Source organism: Chiloscyllium plagiosum, chromosome 5, assembly GCF_004010195.1.
Source record: "Chiloscyllium plagiosum isolate BGI_BamShark_2017 chromosome 5, ASM401019v2, whole genome shotgun sequence".
Taxonomy (NCBI): Eukaryota; Metazoa; Chordata; class Chondrichthyes; order Orectolobiformes; family Hemiscylliidae; genus Chiloscyllium; species Chiloscyllium plagiosum.
In genome coordinates, this window is record NC_057714.1 from 71922459 (window position 1) to 71940518 (window position 18060).

General features: G+C 40.2%; 1 protein-coding gene and 1 non-coding gene across 3 annotated transcripts in view; one reads left to right on the forward strand and one right to left on the reverse strand.

Moving 5' to 3' along the window:
- Window positions 1–18060, forward strand: part of itga8 (integrin, alpha 8) — a 207634-nt gene that overhangs the window by 155020 nt on the left and 34554 nt on the right. For both annotated transcript variants that reach the window (XM_043690323.1, XM_043690322.1), the window contains exons 25-26: window positions 844–1002; window positions 12916–13041. In XM_043690323.1, the coding sequence (XP_043546258.1) occupies window positions 844–1002; window positions 12916–13041 (285 nt within the window). The remainder of the gene's footprint in view (window positions 1–843; window positions 1003–12915; window positions 13042–18060) is intronic.
- Window positions 5569–5673, reverse strand: LOC122550391. The gene has a single exon (XR_006311839.1). It is a non-coding gene; the product is annotated as a U6 spliceosomal RNA (small nuclear RNA).

Here is an 18060-nt window from a genome sequence, read left to right on the forward strand (position 1 = left end):
ACAGCTCACAAAGCCTTTTTAGGTAGTAGCTTCCAAACCCTCGGCTTGAACAATCTAGGAGGACAAGGGAAAGTAGATAAATGGGAATATCACTGCCTGCATGTTCTTCCCCAAGCCACTGAGCATCCTGCCTTCAAACTAATTGCCATTCCCTCACTGTGACTGCATCAAAATCCTGAAATTCCCTTTCTAACAGCATTGTCTGTGTACTGATAGCATATGGACTGTAGCCACTCAAAAAGGCAGCTTACCACCATCTTACCAAAATCAACTGTGGATGAACAACAAATGCTGACCTACAGCCTGTGAACGAATAAAGGAAAAATGTTTTACGCAATTAAGTAATTAGATATTGCTGACCACCAGTACTATACCAGGGAGAATGGTTAAGGAGAAACTCCTAAATTTGTTAATTGGAAAGATAGCCATTCCAAGCTGTTTGTTGCACCTCCTGACGATTGAATATGCAGTGGCAGAGATATAAGTGCGATTCACCTACTCAGTAAAAGCTGACGTGTGGTGGAGAAAGTAATTAAAGAAATAAACACATTTTGAAAATTTAACATGAACGGGCTTGGTGTCTTGTTCAAGTGTCAGTGAAAAGTGTAAGTGGTGTTCAGTTACTGACAATCAATTAAGTCATCTAATGAATTAATATTATTTTTGAGCTTTCAGCAACCATTTAAATTTCCTATTGTGTGTATTAACTTAGGAATTGTTTATGATATTACACTTTTGTAGTATTTCACTGTTCTATCATGTTGACTGTTTGTAATGTATGCTATTGACATCCTAGTAACAGCTCATAAGAGGAAGGTTTGTAATGTTATCTACTTTGTTCAGCTCCACAACAGCGGACCAAGTGCAATCAGGGCTGGGGTCATGGAAGTGGATTGGCCTAGTCACTATCGAGATGAATATCTACTGTACATTTTGCAGATAAAAACAAATGGGCCTTTACACTGCTACACGAATACTACAATTAATCCACTACAGTTAGAGGTAGGTATCACTGTACCCTTCTGTAAAGTAATTCATTCAGATCTGTTGAAAAAAAAAGAGTTGAAATCAAGTACTTCTATCTTCTCAAGTGAATAGGTCAATTGAATAAGAAAAGAAATATTGAAAACATGGCAACTGTAATAAATTCAGTAGATTGAAAAGGTTTTTTATAAATCCATAAACATATGCTTGTGACAGGAGTTTAAGTAGAAATGATTTTCCATCTGTAACAGTAGGAGAACACAGTGTGCAAGCTATATGAACTGAGAAATCTTAGATTGTGTGGCCAATTGTGTAGACAATTTAGCAGATTTATACTTAAGCACCTTCAACAGGTTATAAATCACATTAAATTGATTAGACACTGTTCAGAATACATTTTGCATACTTATCATATAACATGCTGGAATGTAGTAATAATATAATGGCTCAGTGGTGAAAATATATTTCAGACGTAGGCCATGATAAAAGACTAAAAGCATCTGATGCCTTTCTGCCCCACTTCATTTATGTTATTGTCATTGCTGTGAATAATTTATCTTTGAATTTTTATAGTCACAACATACAAGTTTGCTAATTGCCTGTCTAAGTATATAGCCTGACTGATTAATAAAGACAATGACTGTGTGCATTCCAATTAATACATAGGCTGTTGGTGTTCCTGTGGGTTAAAACATTTTATTTTTTACCTTAAAACATACAGAGGAACCTCAATTATCCAGCATTTGAATTTTAGATTATCCAAACAAGATCGCAAGGTCCTGATACCTGGCTAACCGTGTTATGCGGCATTTGATTAACTGAACGAAATACTCCCCGCCCATATCCTTCGGATAATCGAGGTTCCTCTGTATACCATGCTGGAAATTAGGAATGATGTTCACTTGCTTAATTGCAGAGATAATGATACATAACTGTTTTTCTTAACATGAATGAGGTGGAATTTTCTGTTCCAAACTCAGGGCCACAGCCATCCAACACATACATAAAATCTGATGTGATGACATTTGGTCATTAACCTGATGTTAATATTGAGTTCAACACCTTCAGATTGTGAACTCATTCCCATTCCTTCCCTTTCTTTCTTTTTTCTTTACTGGTTGTATTGTCTGTCACCATGCTGCCCCCCCCACCCCCAAGTCCGCCACCACTCACTCCAGTGGGACTGTCTGTTATTTCCAGTCTGGCAGTTAGACACACCATTGTTCTGCCATTCTCACATCCCAATCACTTAATCCACACTATCAGCATCCTTTTTTCTCCCAGCACTCCAACTCCCACCTCCAACCTCCCCCCTCCAAAACATTAATGCTGCCCTCTTCACACTTCACATCAGCTCTGATGAAGAGTCATCTAAATTTGAAACATTACCCTGCTCTCTCCATGGATGCTGTCTGACCCACTGTGATTTTCAGCATGTTTTTTTTTCAGTAAAGGATCTTTGAATAATTCACCGTGGTCACTTACATTTCAAAACATGCGGTCATCCTAACGCTGCTTCAATAAGAGGAGGGAATTCAAAGTTAGTTTTCCGCCTTCTACTTTTAGCACAGATTCAGTTGCAGCTGCCACAGTCCTGTGCCGGGGCTCTTTAAATGGGTGATTGTGACCAAACTCTGCCACCTATTTTCCCATACATCCCAATTTTAATGTCCAATTGGGTGTATTGGGCACATTGCTCGCTGCTGTTCATTAGCCTCTTGCTGGGTGAGCATTAACTCACTGCAAGATGCTTTATCCAGTGTTTTCACTCAGAGGGTCACATTACAAGGCATTTAACAAGCAATAATGAGCATCACCTCTTCCCAGCAAAATAACCTATACCGCTTGAGAAAAGGGTACAAGATACTCAATGTCAAGATGGGCTCACCAAACATCATGCCCGATTCTGCCACTCATCTGGTAAGATTCTTCCAGGAATTAACATTTCTAATCTGATATAACTCTTATTATAGAGTCATAGAGTCCTACAGCACGGAGACAGGACCTTTGGCCTGGTCTATGCCGACCAAAATGTCCGTCTACGCTAACCATATTTTCCTGCACTTGGCCTATATCCTCCTAATCCCTTCGTATCTATGTATTTGTCCAAATGACTTTTAAATGTTGTTAATGTAGCCATCTGGCAGCTCATTCCATATACATACCACCCCCTGTGTAAAAAAGTTGCCCCTCAGGTTCCCTTTTATTCTTTCCCCTCTAACCATAAACCCTCTGGTCCTCGATTCTCCAACATGAGGAAAAAGATTGACTGTATTTACCTTATCCATGACTTTCATCTTCTCCACCTTTCTAAGGTCCCCCCCTTCAGTCTCCTATGCTCTAAATGAAAAAGTTCTACCTTGTCCAACCTCTCCTTATAACTCAGACCATTGAGTCCAGGCAACATCCTTGTAAACTTTTCTGCACTCTTTCTAGTTTAATAACAATGATGAGGAGGTGTCAGTGTTGGACTGGGGTGGACAAAGTTAAAAATCACACAATACCAGCACACATACCCACACGCTTGCGCCCTCTCTCTCACTCAATCACGCAAACACACCCACACACATTCTCTCTATCTCCCTCACATGCATGCACACACACACACACACACATGTAAGTCCATGGGGTGAATTTGCATTTGCAGAATTGTATTTGCAGATACATTCTATTTTATTTAAAACGCACACAATCTGCAGGGGTCAATCCATCTCACATTTTATAAATTCGTACTTTGGAAATAGAACCAGTCTGACTCAAGATTGGAATACAGACAGACTTTAACCTCATACTTTTAGTGCATTGTCTAAGCTGAGGCGCCACCTTTTTTATAAAACCTTAAGTTATCTCAGGAATGTGACTTGAAAGAAGTTCTGGGATTTACACATTAATGAATCAAAACCTGCAACCCATTCTAAAAGATGAAAGACTTAACAACAATCTAGGTTTGTTCAATATCAGCTGCATGACACTATAATAGATTCTGCGTCTTATGATCTGGCCCCAGTAGCTACCTGACAAAGGAGCAGCACTCCGAAATATAGTACTTCCACATTGACCTGTTGGACTATAACCTGGTGTTGTGTAATTTTTAACTCTGTTTAATAACATCCTTCCTATAGCAAGGTGACCAAAACTGAATACAATACTCCAAGTGCGGCCTCACCAACATCATGTATATTTGCAACATAACTTCTATACTCAATGCCCTGACTGATGAAGGCCAGTGTACCAAAAGCCTTCTTCACTGCCCTGTCTGCATGTGACTCCACTTTCAGAGAACCATGCACCTGAACTCAAATGTCTGCCTGTTCCACTCCTACCATTCACTGTGAAACTCCTACCTTGATTTGACTTTCCAAAATGCAAGACCTCACTCTTATCTATATTAAACTCCATTTGCCATTTCTCGGCCCGCTTTCCCAGCTGTTCAAGGTCCTGTTGCAATTTATGATAACCCTCCTTTTCTCCATGATACCGCCTATTTTAGTTTCATCTGCAAACTTACTAATCATGTCTTGTACATTCTCATCCAAATCATTGGTACAGATAACAAACAGCACCAACTCCTGAGGCACTCCACTAGTCACAGACCTCCAGTCCGACATGCATCCTTCCACTCTTACCCGCTCCTTCCTATCATCAAGTCAATTGTGTATCCAATTTACCAGCTCCCCTGGATTCCATGGGATCTAAACTTCCAGAGGCATCCTACCATGTGGAACCCTATCAAAGACCTTACTGAAATTCATATAGACTACATCTACCACCCTGCCCTCATCAACCTTTGTGATCACTTCATCAAAGAACTCTAACAAATTTGTGGAATATTTTATTTATGGAATATGGCTCTTCTTGTTTGCATCGTTTTTTAATATAAAGACTACACATGCAGATAAGAAAGTCAAGAAAACTGTAACGATAAATTCATACTAAGTTAAGGTGCCAGTCATACTGGAAGAATGTACTATAAATGAAATTAATCACTGAACAGTTCAAACAACTGAATTACAAAATGCTAGATCCTTTATATGGCATCGAAATGTTTCAATTTTTTTGTTAAAGTGTAGGGATGAGCATATTAAGTGGCAACTAACATATAGTCCCCAAAAGCAGAGAAAACTCTTGCCAAACAGCTCATTAAGAACGGATGGTTAAATGCGGATGAATCTCTCTGCAAATCACAAGCCCTGACACTGTCTATCTGGCCTTCAAGAATCTGCTAGCCAATCAAAACCCAATGGCTTCTAGGTCCAGAAGTCCACTAGTCTAGGCTAATTCCTGAAAGGATCCAACAACAGAAAATAGATCCATCTTGTGGGGAAGGGGTCATGGGGAGAGAAGTGGAGGGCAAGGCAGGGATCAGTTGTTGTGTCTTAATTATTTACTGGCTATTCTTTTCTGCACAGAAGTGGTATCACACACAACTGAAGTCTGCTTTTCTTTTCATAAGGTTTTTTAAATCATATTTCCTAATCAACTTGTTCAGAGATGTTATTACATACCTCTGGAGCAGGTAGGACTTGAACCTGGGCCTCTTAGTCCAGGGGTAGAGACACTACCACTCTGCCATAAGAAGGTCTAAAAAATATGGAACATTTCGCGGATTTATGTGTCATCCTTGCACAGGTGCCATGCTAATCGTCCCTATATTGTTCCAATTTTAGTATATGTGCTGCTGAGTAATGCGTTGGAGGAGGGAAATTAGTGCAATGTATGTAAATTTGCTGACAATAAAAGGATGTGTGGGAGGTAATGGTGTGATGAGGACATAAGGAATCTGCTAAGAAGTGAAGATGGGTGGGCAAAAACTTGGCAAGTGGAGTTTAACATTGGGGTCATAAGCTTCTGAAAAAGTAAAAGTCAGACTATTATTTAAGTGTAGAGAGCCCACGTCAGTGCAGTCAATGAATTTCTTCTGGTGCTGCATCCTGAAATTGATCTTCCTTTTCAGTGTATGTCTGGAGCGCTTCCTAACTTCCTATGGATACTAGGCATCTCTCCTATTTTCCAACTCCTTCATCAAGACCTCTGCTGCAGCATCTTGAAACTATGGAGCTCATTCTCTCCTATGCTGTGCTATTATTTAATGTCTCCCAGGACAGACTTTCTGCATGACTGCCTGCATCTGCTGCACCCACAATGCAGATCTCCCCTAAGAGAACTCAGCCTATCTCTGAGTACGTATACAGAGGCACCTTGATTTTCCAAATGACATGGCGGGGAGTATTCTGTTCGGATAATCGAATGCTGAATAACACAAACATCGGGACCTTGCTATCTTATCTGGATAATCCAAAAATTGGATAATCGAATGCCTGAAGATCGAGGTTCCTCTGTGCATACTTGTATTCAATCTGTTCGGATGTGTTATGACACATCTATGACTCAGGTTGGACTTGAACCCAGACCTCTGGCCCAGAAGGAGGAATACTACCACTGTGCCACAAAAGCCTTTCTGTCTAACATTAAGTGGTGCTAGGATTTTAATATTTTGGAAAAAAATCAAAAACTTAAGTTTGCAGATGACACCAAAATTGGAGTTGTAGTGGACAACGAAGAAAATTACTTCAGAGTACAATGGGATCTTGTTCAGATGGGCCAATGGGCCATGGAGTGGCAGATGGAGTTTAAATTAGATAAACATGAGGTGCTGCATTTTGGAAAAGCATATCAGGGCAGGACTTATAAACTTACTTGCAAAGTACTGGAGGGTGTTGAATAAAGAGACCTTGGATTGCAGGTTCATATTTCCTTGAAAGTGGAGTCACCGGTAAATAGGATAGTGAAGGCAGTATTTGGTATGCTTTATTTGTCAGAGCATTGAGTTCAGACATTGGGAGGTTGTAATGTAGCTGTACAGAACATTGGTTCGGCTACTTTTGGAAGATTGTGTGCAATTTTGGTCTCCTTCCTATTGGAAGGATGTTGTGAAACTTGAAAGGATTTAGAAAAGATTCACAAGCATGTTACCAGGATTGGAGGGTTTGGTGTACAGGGAGAGGCTGAATAGACTGGGGCTGTTGTTGCATCAGAGGCTGTTGGTGACCTCATAGAGGTTTATAAAATCATGAGGAGCAGGGATAGGGTAAAGAGACAAGGTCTTTTCCCTGAGGTAGGGGAGCCCAGAACTAAAGGACATAGATTTAGGGTGAGAGGGGAAAAATTTGAAAGGGACATAAGGGGCAACTTTTTCAAGCAGAGGGTGGTGCGTGTATGGAAGGGGCTGCCAGAGGACATGGTGGAGGCTGGTACAATTACAACATTTAAAAGGCATCTGGATGTATATGAATTCGAAGGGTTGAGGGATACGGGCCAAGTGCTGTCAAATGGGACTAGATTAGGTTGGGATATCTGGTCGGCATGAACAAATTGGACCAAAGGGTCTGTTTCCATACTGCACATCACTATGACTCTAAACATGAATGCTGAAAATTATAAACAAAATCAGAAATTGCTAGAAAATCTCAGCAGGTCTGGTAGCATCTGTGGAGATAAAGCAAAGTTAACTTTTCAGGTTTTGTACACTTCTTCAGAACTGATTGTAACCAGGAAGTGGAGATGCCTGTGTTGGACTGGAATGGACCAAGTCAGAAGTCACATGACAGCAGGTTATAGTCCAACAGATTTATCGGAAATCACAAGCTTTCAGAGCACTGCTCCTTCGTCAAGTGGGAAAACATTGGTATATATGCTAGAGAAGGGATGAGGAGAGGTGAGGGGGCAAGGAGTAACCAATGGGTGGAGATGAAGTGCGGAGAGAGGGAAACACAGTTGAGCAGACAAGAGAATAGGTAAATGTCAGCCTGAGGGAATGAACAGCTGCCAATAGTGACCATTAGTGACTAACAATGTGGTAGCAGCCCATGTGATGAAAAGGCATAGTGTGTGGGGGTTGAAGTAAGGCCTTGGGAGAAGCTGCTCAGGCCCTAAAATATTCCATTTGATATTGAGTCCAGAAGGGTCCACCCTTTAATGGACTTTAACAACTGTCCTTATCCCAACCCTCACACACTAGACCTTGTCATCACAGGGATTGCTACCACACACAATCCATTATCAGCCACTAACAGCCCCCATTAGCAGTGATTGATTCTATAAGGCTGACTTTAACCCAATCCTTGTCTGCCCAACTGTCTTTATCCCCACCCTTAATCCATTCTGTAGCATATGTCTCTAGGTGGTCTGGTACCAAGCTTTTCCCGGCTACAATCAGATCTGAAGAAGGGTCACTAGATTCAAAACATTAACTCTGCTTTCTCTCTCCACAGATGCTGCCAAACCTGCTGAGTTTTTCCAACAATTTCTGATTTTGTTTTTAATATTTTGCATCCCCTACTGATGTATGCTGCCAACAAATGCCACTGGTCACATTCACTGCACACAGCAATCATTCTAATGAGTATACCACACAAAGTTGGGAAACTCCCTGCAGTACATTGATCTTCATTATTCACTCCAAGCCTTTCCCATCTTTTTCATGCTGTCTGCTTTAGCCCCTGTGCACTCTGTTTTCTCTCTCTACAAATGCTACATCACCTGAGTATTTCCAGTATTTCTTTCAATTTTACAGTCCATATTTATCCTTTTTTATGTAGTTTTGCACGTAATTGTTTTGTTTTTGACTTTTCGGTCCAGGACCTCAATTAGAAGGAAGTGTAAACAATGTAACCTCTCTAGAACTTCAGTCATCACTGAAAAATCTGAAACATTTGCAATCAATTAAAATTATTTCAGCAACATCATCAGTAAATACAAGCTGCTTTGGGGCACTTTGTCAGTACATACTAGAGCGCATTTAGCTGAAATTGCTTAACTGATTGAATGCTGAAAGACCATACTTTCAAAGATTAACTGCAAATTTCTGGCACAGAATGTTATAAAAGAGATTAGGGAATTGTCATGGGTATTTAAATAGGACCTCTTACTGAATGATGAGAGTGATCTTGAACCAAGCAACCCTACTACCTCAAAGGGACTGATCAACCAAATAAATGAGCAACAGATATATCTTTATACAGCTAATATTTTTCTTTTAGAGACCCATGGGAGAACCAATCCTATCAGCTTTGGCATTTCTGATCCTGTAATGGGAAGAGCTGTATAAAATTGGAGCTCGTGGAAACTTACACTAAAACTGGGAAAATTCTTATACAGTGAAGAATAATTTTTTTTGAATTAGAATTCCTACAGTGTGGAAACAGGCCTTTTTACCCAACAAGTCCACACTGACCCTCCGAAGAATAACCCACCCCCCACCCCATATTCATTGCTGACTAATGTGCCTAACCTACACACCCCTGAACGCTATGGGCAATTTCACATGGCCAATCCACCTAACCTGCACATCTTTGGACAGTGGGAGGAAACCCACTCAAACACGGGGAGAATGTGCAAACTCCACACTGACAGTGCCCGAGGCTGGAATCGAACCTGGGTCCCTGGTGCTGTGAGGCAGCAGTGCTAACCACTGAGCCACAATGTCGCCCATGTATGGTATTTTCCTTTCGCAAACTAGCAGGAGGTCCTTCGGACAGTAAGCCTGAAACTATGCTGCGTGATTAGGATCAGAGTATACACTCACTGATAAGCCATCAGATTGGCCACAAAATTTATGAAAGCAGCATTGAGAAAATGCCAGCTATATCCTGGTGCAAAACATTCTCCCTGTTCGCCTGGATCTTTAGTCAAATGTGCAACTCATCAGTTGCAGTTGAGGTTAATTGAAATCACAGGATTCAGGGTGTAGCAAGTAAGCCTTACCAATTTAAACAGATATGGAAATGTAAGCAATATTGCTTAACAAATCTCAAGAACTCAAAGCAACAGAAAGAATTTCTCATTTTGACCATTTTCTAAAACTCAAATAAAGCTATTCCATGTGTTAACAGGGATCAACTGGTTGTTTATGGTCTTGATGGCCTCAGCAGTTGAAGTGTAATACAGATGGTGAATATCCTTCGAGTGAGAGGAAAAGCAAGCCAGAAGGAAAACCAATAAAGCCACACACTTTTCCAACTCATTTTGTAAACCTCACAATGAAGCTCCAGTACATGCATTTCCAAGTATTACAGTTTTTCTATAAATTACATATTTCCTCTAGGATAGGAACATGAGCACCTTTACCCTGAATCTATTCGGTAAAGTATATGTGGACTTGCATCTGTGTTGCTTAACGAGACAGCTCTTAGCAATAAGGGCAAGATTGATACATATCCGTGTGTGGAGTCTTTTTTTCCAAAGTGTTGAATAGACATAGAAACTTTGCTAGGATCACAGAGAATCCTACAACCTGAGGAGAGGAACAGTTCTGCAATGCAGTGTTCCCAGTCAAAAACTGAGGTTGGCAAGTAGAGCTTGAAATAGAGGTGTTTTTCACTTTTTGATTCCTTTGCACACAATGTTTTTGGTCATAGATTCATAGAGTCATAGAGATGTATAGCACGCAAACACACACTTCAGTCCAACTTGTCCATCCCAACCCAATCTAGTCCCACCTGCCAGCACCCGGCCCATATCTCTCCAAACCCTTGCTATTCATATACCCATCCAGATGTCTTTTAAATGTTGCAATTGTACCAGCCTCCACCACTTCTTCTAGCAGCTCATTCCATACACGTACCACCCTCTGCGTGAAAACGTTGCCCCTTATGTCTCTTTTATATCTTTCCCCTCTCACCCTAAACCTATGCCCTCTAGTTCTGGACTCCCCCACCCTGGGGAAAAGACTTTGTCTATTTATCCTATCCATGCCTCTCATGATTTTATAAATCTCTATAAGGTCACCCCTCAGCCTCCGACGCTCCAGGCAAACAGCCCTAGCCTATTCAATCTTTCCCTGTAGCTCAAATCCTCCAACCCTGGCAACATCCTTGTAAATCTTTCTGAACCCTTTCAAGTTTCACAACACCTTTCCGATAAGAAGGAGACCAGAATTGCACGCAATATTCCAACAGTGGCCTAACCAATGTCCTGTTCAGCCACAACATAATATTACAGTGTGACTGTAAAGAACATTTCATAGACGTATTGTAGCTGTAGCCTCCTTTAGCCATTACACTGGTGAGTAAGTCACAATGATAAGATTATATCAAGATTGGGGCTGCTCGAACTCTTTACAAACACTTTCTAAGCACACTTGAATTGGTGGATATGATCTAGCAGATTACCGTAGTGTACAATAGACAACAGGAGTTTCAACAAGCAATAACAATAAATTTTAATGTGTAGCCATAAGGGATCTCAGTAATGACTTCAACGATCCACTTTGTATGAGAAAAAATGAAAGAACTGTGGATGCTGGACATCTGAAACAAAAACAAAAGTTGCTGGAAATCTCAGCAGGTCTGGCAGCATCTGTGGAGAAAATCAGAGTTAACATTTCAGGTCCAGTGACCCTTCTTCAGAATAGTCACTGAGCAAGGGTCACTGTACCTGAAACATTAACTCTGATTTCTTTGCACAGATGCTGCCAGACCTGTTGAGATTTTCCAGCAATTTCTGTTTTTTTATTTCCACTTTGTTTGAGATTTGTTTTTACTGGGCACATTGGAGAGAATGGAGCTGAAAACCAAAAATTGCTGAAATTGATACATTTTCAAATAGGTTGAAACTGTTGAGACCAAGTTAAACTTTTCTTACTATTATCAATGATATGGCTTGACTTAGAATCAAACGAAGGACTCATTGTTGACCCGAGCATCATAGATAAATTAGAAGTGACCCTAACAGAAAGATATATCAATGGACCAGATTTTGCTACAGCACATCATTTTATGTATCTACTATTGGACATGCCCCTGCAAACTTCTGGTTAAGCTTTGCTGACAAAAAGATTGCTGGAAGATGAAACTAATGAAGGTGCAGCAAGGGAAGTAGGGCAACCAGAAACCGAGGACAAAGTGAGCAATAGGTTTTCACCTGAATTAATGAGATCTAAGGATTGAAAAGTAATGAGTGGGCCTGAGAAGGAGTGTAGACTAATGCATGTTGCTGGCAGGTGGGACTAGATTAGTTGGGATATCTGGTCGGTATGGACAGGTTGGACCGAAGGGTCTGTTTCCATGTTGTACATCTCTATAACTCTATCACTCTATGATTGACCGACAGGTTTAGACGGTACATTTGAATCGGCTCAGTCTTGGAGGGCCGAAGGGCCAGTTCCTGGGCTGTAAATTTTCTTTGTTCTTTGTTCTTTTCTCTTTGTTCTAAAACAGGAACAGAAAGAGAAATAAAGGATGGTTTAAAATGAAGTGCCAGAAAGGAAAAGTTAAAAGAAGGCTATGTTAAATTTGACATTTTAAAATTTTCTTTGCCAGACCCATCAATTAGCAGTTACTAACATTTGCCATGTTAATAGAAGGGTACTTGTGTTCGTAATGATGAGGCTTAACTTGCTGTAGTAAGTTTAATGAGCAAGTCATATGGATATGGAGATAAAGTTCCTCAGGAATATAAGTAATTGGAGAGGCTGAAGAGATGTAACTTTCACAAAGTAAGCGGGAACAGAGCACACCCTGGTTAGCAACATTCAGATATTTGCATTAATCTACACATCCAACCCTCTATGTACCATTTACTCATAAATAATGGCAAACCACTGTAACTTTGCCCATAAATTCTGCATTATTATGAATACATTGGAAATATTTTTTTCAAGAGAAATGTAGAAGGTTATTGATTTGGTAATACACTAACTTTTTAAAGAGAGTGATGGATAGCATCAAGCTGGGCTATAAGTTGCTGTACATTCATGCTGTTGGACTCATTCAATTTGTGAGACAGTTTCAATAGACTGATTCAATTTAAAGGAACAATATGCCTTAAAAGCTAAAGAAAGTGCACAATGAAGTAGGTCAAATTTCACAATTTCATGGTTTCAATGGCCATCAATCAGACTAGTCTCATGGTGTGTAATTTTTCTGGTTGTAGACTGTTAACCGGTCAGCTCTTGGAGAACATATCAGCTTGCGGAACCCCACCACGACTACACATCTCATCACAAGACGAGAAGTGCGGTTACCACAGCCTCTAAAATATGATTATGCAAGAATACTGGTAAGGAAAGATTATGCTGATAGGGAAAATTATTTTATTTATTAATAATTTGAGAAAATGTATTCCTTTTATAACTGCTGTGCCCTCCAAAAGACGTGGGATAGATCAGTACCAGGGTTACAATTGCCTCCCTGTCTAACAGAGGTGCTTTTACTTTATTTGTGTATAACTGTGTTCAAATGATTACAGACACAGATGTTTTTACTCTGACAACGTTGTGACATATCTTCGGAGTGAAACAATCTTTGTCTCAGGTTCCACCTTTGTCCCTCCTAATTTTCCTGTTTCTCGAATATTAGATACTCAGAGTGGCCCCTGACACCTCCCACTCCCCACACTCTTCTCCCCCAAGACCACTCCAGAATCTGCCAGGACTTTAATTGGATTGGCATAATAGATCCACAGAGGATAATTGTAGCAACTTGCAACAGTCTTGTCATTATTCGCGACAGTTCCACAATGTAATGGGAAAGCAAATCTTAGGACTTATATACTTAATGGTAAGGTCCTAAGGAGTGTTGCTAAACAAAAAGACCTTGGAGTGCAGGTTCAATAGCTCCTTGAAAGTCAAGTCGCAGGTAGTTAGGATAGTGAAGAAGGCTTTTAGTATGCTTTCCTTTATTGATTATCAGAGTTGGGAGGTCATGTTGCAGCTCTACAGAATGTTAGTTAGGCCACATTTGGAATATCACTTGTAATTCTAGTTTTCTTCCCGTTGGAAGAATGTTATGAAACTTGAAAGGGTTCAGAAAAGATTTACAAGGATGTTGCCAGGGTTGGAGGATATTGAGCTATAGGGAGAGGCTGAATAGGCTGGGGCTATTTTCCCTGGAGCGTCAGGGGCTGAGGGGTGACCTTATAGAGGTTTAGAAAATCATGAGGGGTGTGGATAGAATAAATAGACAAAGTCTTTTCCCTCAGATGGGGAAGTCCAGAACTAGAGGGCATAGGTTTAGGGTGAGAGGGGAAAGATATAAAAGGGACTCGAGGGACAATGTTTTCACGCAGAGGGTGATGTGTGCATGGAATGAGCTAGCAGAGGACATGGTGGAGGCTGGTACAATTGCAACATGTAAAAGGCATCGGGATGGGTAAATGAAAAGGAAGGGTTGAGAAGGATATGGGCCATATGCTGGCAAATGGGACTAGATTAGGTTGGGATATCTGGTCGGCATGGACGAGTTGGACTGAAAGGTCTGTTTCCGTGCTGTATGTCTCTATGACTCTATCACTCTAATATATAATGAAACAATTTTCAGAGGTGTGAAAATGAGTCAGACATCGTTACTGGTAACCAATCAATCCAATATATCCTGGTGCTAGGAAAAGAAGCCCTGTCCCCTCAGTTCTATTGATACTATTTTGTTAAACATAACAAGAAATGACTCCTATAGTATTTGACTTAGGACAAATAATCTTTAGAACCCAGCACAGCGATAGTATGTAAAGGAAAATAAATCAACTGTAGTGGACTGCTAACATCTGAAAAAATACTGTTAAATACGTCTGACTTTTAACCAAATACTTGATTCACTTGGATGATCTGTTAACTTCCTGGAACTTATGAAGCTTATGTTTGACTCCTATTTACGCTCCATTTTTTCTTTTAAATGAATATTGCCTTTTCTATAATTAAATGTCTGACTTTTATGCAATCCCTTCAGCAAGTCTCAGAGGTTTTTCACACCAACCAAGAATATATCCAGGTTTCTGTTTGCCCAAATACAGAGCACATTCTTTCTCAGTAGGGAAACACCACCCTTCAACAAGTGTAGAAAGCTTTAACAGGCAACAGCTGAGTCAAGACACAGAAAGAGATGCACAGTTTGCCAATGTGAACTGAAAGTAGAGAGTCAACATTGCAGTTGAACACAAGACCCAAAATGCCTGATATTGGGCCTCAGACTTTATTTACATGAAACCAGCAAGTTACAGATACCTCCTGCTTCCCTTGCAGTTCACTGGAAAAGAGGATTTCACTTCCAGGAGTCAGAGAAGCAGTCTTGCATTCCCTATTTCACATTCAAATTTTACTTTAAAAGATTATCTCTTTGGTCCTGCTCTTCAACAATGCCTTCCTGGTTTTGCTGCATGAAGATCGTGTTTTCAGTGCCAGCCAGGTTGGTTACATTTAGAGCAGCTCAGTTTAGCAAAGGAGGCCTTAAATAGGTAAAGAGCCTACTGTAAGTACCAAAGGTGAGCACTGGATTTGTTTTTTCATGTCATCGTCAAGTAATGTTACATCAGGTAATGATGCAGTAATGTTACATAATGAGCATATCATCCTGACAGCCACACCAAATGTGTAGACATGTAAATGTTTTATGCCATAGCTTCATTTAGTTTCCAGGCCAAGGATTGATAGGTGTGTGCAAAAATGCTTCCAAAATTCAACTAGGTAAAATTTAGAGTCTTCCAACATGGTGCTCTGATTGGCTTCAGTCAGCCAGCCTTTCTGCTTTAATGGGGGAGTCACCCTATCTCCTTTAGGCTGTTATTATGTGGAGCTGATTGTAAAGAATCCTAACATGCAGTGACAAACCCATCTGTCCAGATTCCCTTGGTGAGCCAGTATGGCCAGTTAATTATCAATAATGCTTGAGAGTACTGCAGACGCCAGCGTTGAATTAGCAAGTCAGACAGACCATCATGATGGAGCCAGCCTAACTCTAAAATATTGGAGAATTTCTTGGTTTCACCATCAGCTAATACTCATCTTTAATTCTCTTGGATTTTTAAATCTATGTGCACAAAGTCGAAGGTATGCATGTTGAAATTCACATACCTTCTCCCAAACATATTATTGTTAGCGAACATCATAGATGAGCCAGGGCTAAGTTAAAACAAGTGGCCACAAAAATTAAAAGCAAAATACTGCAGATGCTGGAATCTGAAACCAAAAGAGAAAATGGCTGCCAGACCTGCTGAGATTTTCCAGCATTTTCTCCTTTGGCCAGAAAAATTAATTGTAAGCTGTACAAAACAAACCCAAAATTAATTCTATATGTTTTTTTTTAATCTGCACTAGGATAGCAGACAGCTCCTCCACACATGAAATGTTCAGAGCTGACCCAGCTGTTGATCCAGACTGGAGTTTGCAGTTAACTATATATAATTCTGTTCTGTTCTCACCAGTATGGAGCTTGACATTAGGAGATTGAAAGTAGAAGAAAAGAGAGAAACATGTTCAAAAATGCTGTAAACTACATGTGCCACATAATTTTCTGAAGGCAGCTTGAATGTAAATACTGGGACAATGCTGCCAAAAAGTGCAGTCGTATTTAAACATTGATAAAATAGTCTGTCTTTAGAAATTGAGGCCTTCAAATGAGGCTGTGTGCTTGATCTGAAAACAAAACAGGCACTCTGGAATATTTGGACTGCCATTTGACATGCTTTTCTGGTTGAAGGTACATTTTGCTAATTGTAATGATTTGGAGAATTGCTTGAGAACATTGAGCTTTTCACGATATTGTGGTCATGACAGCACTGCAAAGCCGCCTTTCCTAATGTGACCTTGCCTTATTTTTGTCTGACCTTGCCGCTCTATAATTTGCTGTAAAACATGGTAAGCAAGACAAAGTGTAATCAGGCTGATGGATGTTCACTGAATAATTTAGTTATTTCTGGAAATTAACTTCCTTGATCAGCTTTTAAGTGCAAAATGTCTTCTGTTCATTGCAGAATGTGCCGTAAGATATACATAACTTCCTTAAAGTGATCTTTAACATTTTGACTCTAAATGTATGTGCATGACATAATGGCCTTTCATAACGCAACAAGCTAAGTAATTGGAGTGCAGTAATTATTCAGTAGACTTTAAAAGGTTAACAGCTCTGAGAACTAATGTTGGTTTTTAGAGGCCCTGTGTTTGAATTCAGTATGCAGGTATTTAATTCTTAATACCTTTCAAAATTTCCCTTTAAAATTTAGCTTAGTTCCATTTATTCTTGCAGTAGCATTTAACTGGCAGATTATAATTTTTTAGTATATTTATTTAATAGAATTTTATTGTTATCCCCTTTGAGTGGCAGGTTAGGAAGCCCTGGGAAGTGCTGCTCCATAAGCTTTCTTGGAGAACAATTATTTTCATTAAGCGTGTTTTCAATTAGCACACCACTTTTCAGAAATATCTCAGAAGTATGGAGTGTGGAGGAACACAGGGATCTGGGTGTCCAAGTACATAGATCCCTCAAAGTTGCCACCCAAATGGATAGGTTTGTTGAGAAAGCATATGGTGTTTTGGCTTTCATTAACGGGGATCAAGTTTAAGAGCCACGAGGTTTTGCTACAGCTCTACAAGTCGCTGGTGAGACCACACTTGGAATATTGTGTCCAGTTCTGGTCACCCTACTGTAGGAAAGATAGATAGGCTTTGGAGAGGGTGCAAAGAAGGTTAACCAGGATGCTGCCTGGACGTGAGGGCTTGCCTTATAAAGAAAGGTTGAATACGCTCGGACTTTTCTCTCTGGAGAGAAGGAGGAAGAGAGGTGACCTGATCGAGGTATACAAGACAATGAGAGGAATGGATAGAGTCAATAGCCAGAGACTTTTCCCCAGGGCAGGATTGACTGGATACAAAGGGTCATAGTTTAAAATATTAGGAGAAAGGTACAGAGGGGATGTCAGAGGTAGATTCTTTACGCAGAGAGTTGTGAATGCATGGAATGTGTTGCCAGCGGTGGTGGTGGAAGCAGAGTCATTAGGGACATTGAAGTGACTGGTGGACATGCATATGGATAGAGTGAGTTGAGGGATGCATAGGGTAAGTTACTTTATTTTACATTAGGATTAATCCTCGACATAACATGGAGGGCCAAAGGGCCTGTTCTGTGCTATACTTTTCCATGTTCTATGTTCTAAGTACTGAAAGTAGAGATAGCTGTAAATTGGAAAAAAAAGCCTTAGATGTTAGAAAAATAACTTATGTTGCCAATATTTATACTTTTGTGAAAGACAGTCATAGGGTGTGGTGGGGTGAATACACATGGAATATTTGAGGCAGTAAGCTGAAACCTG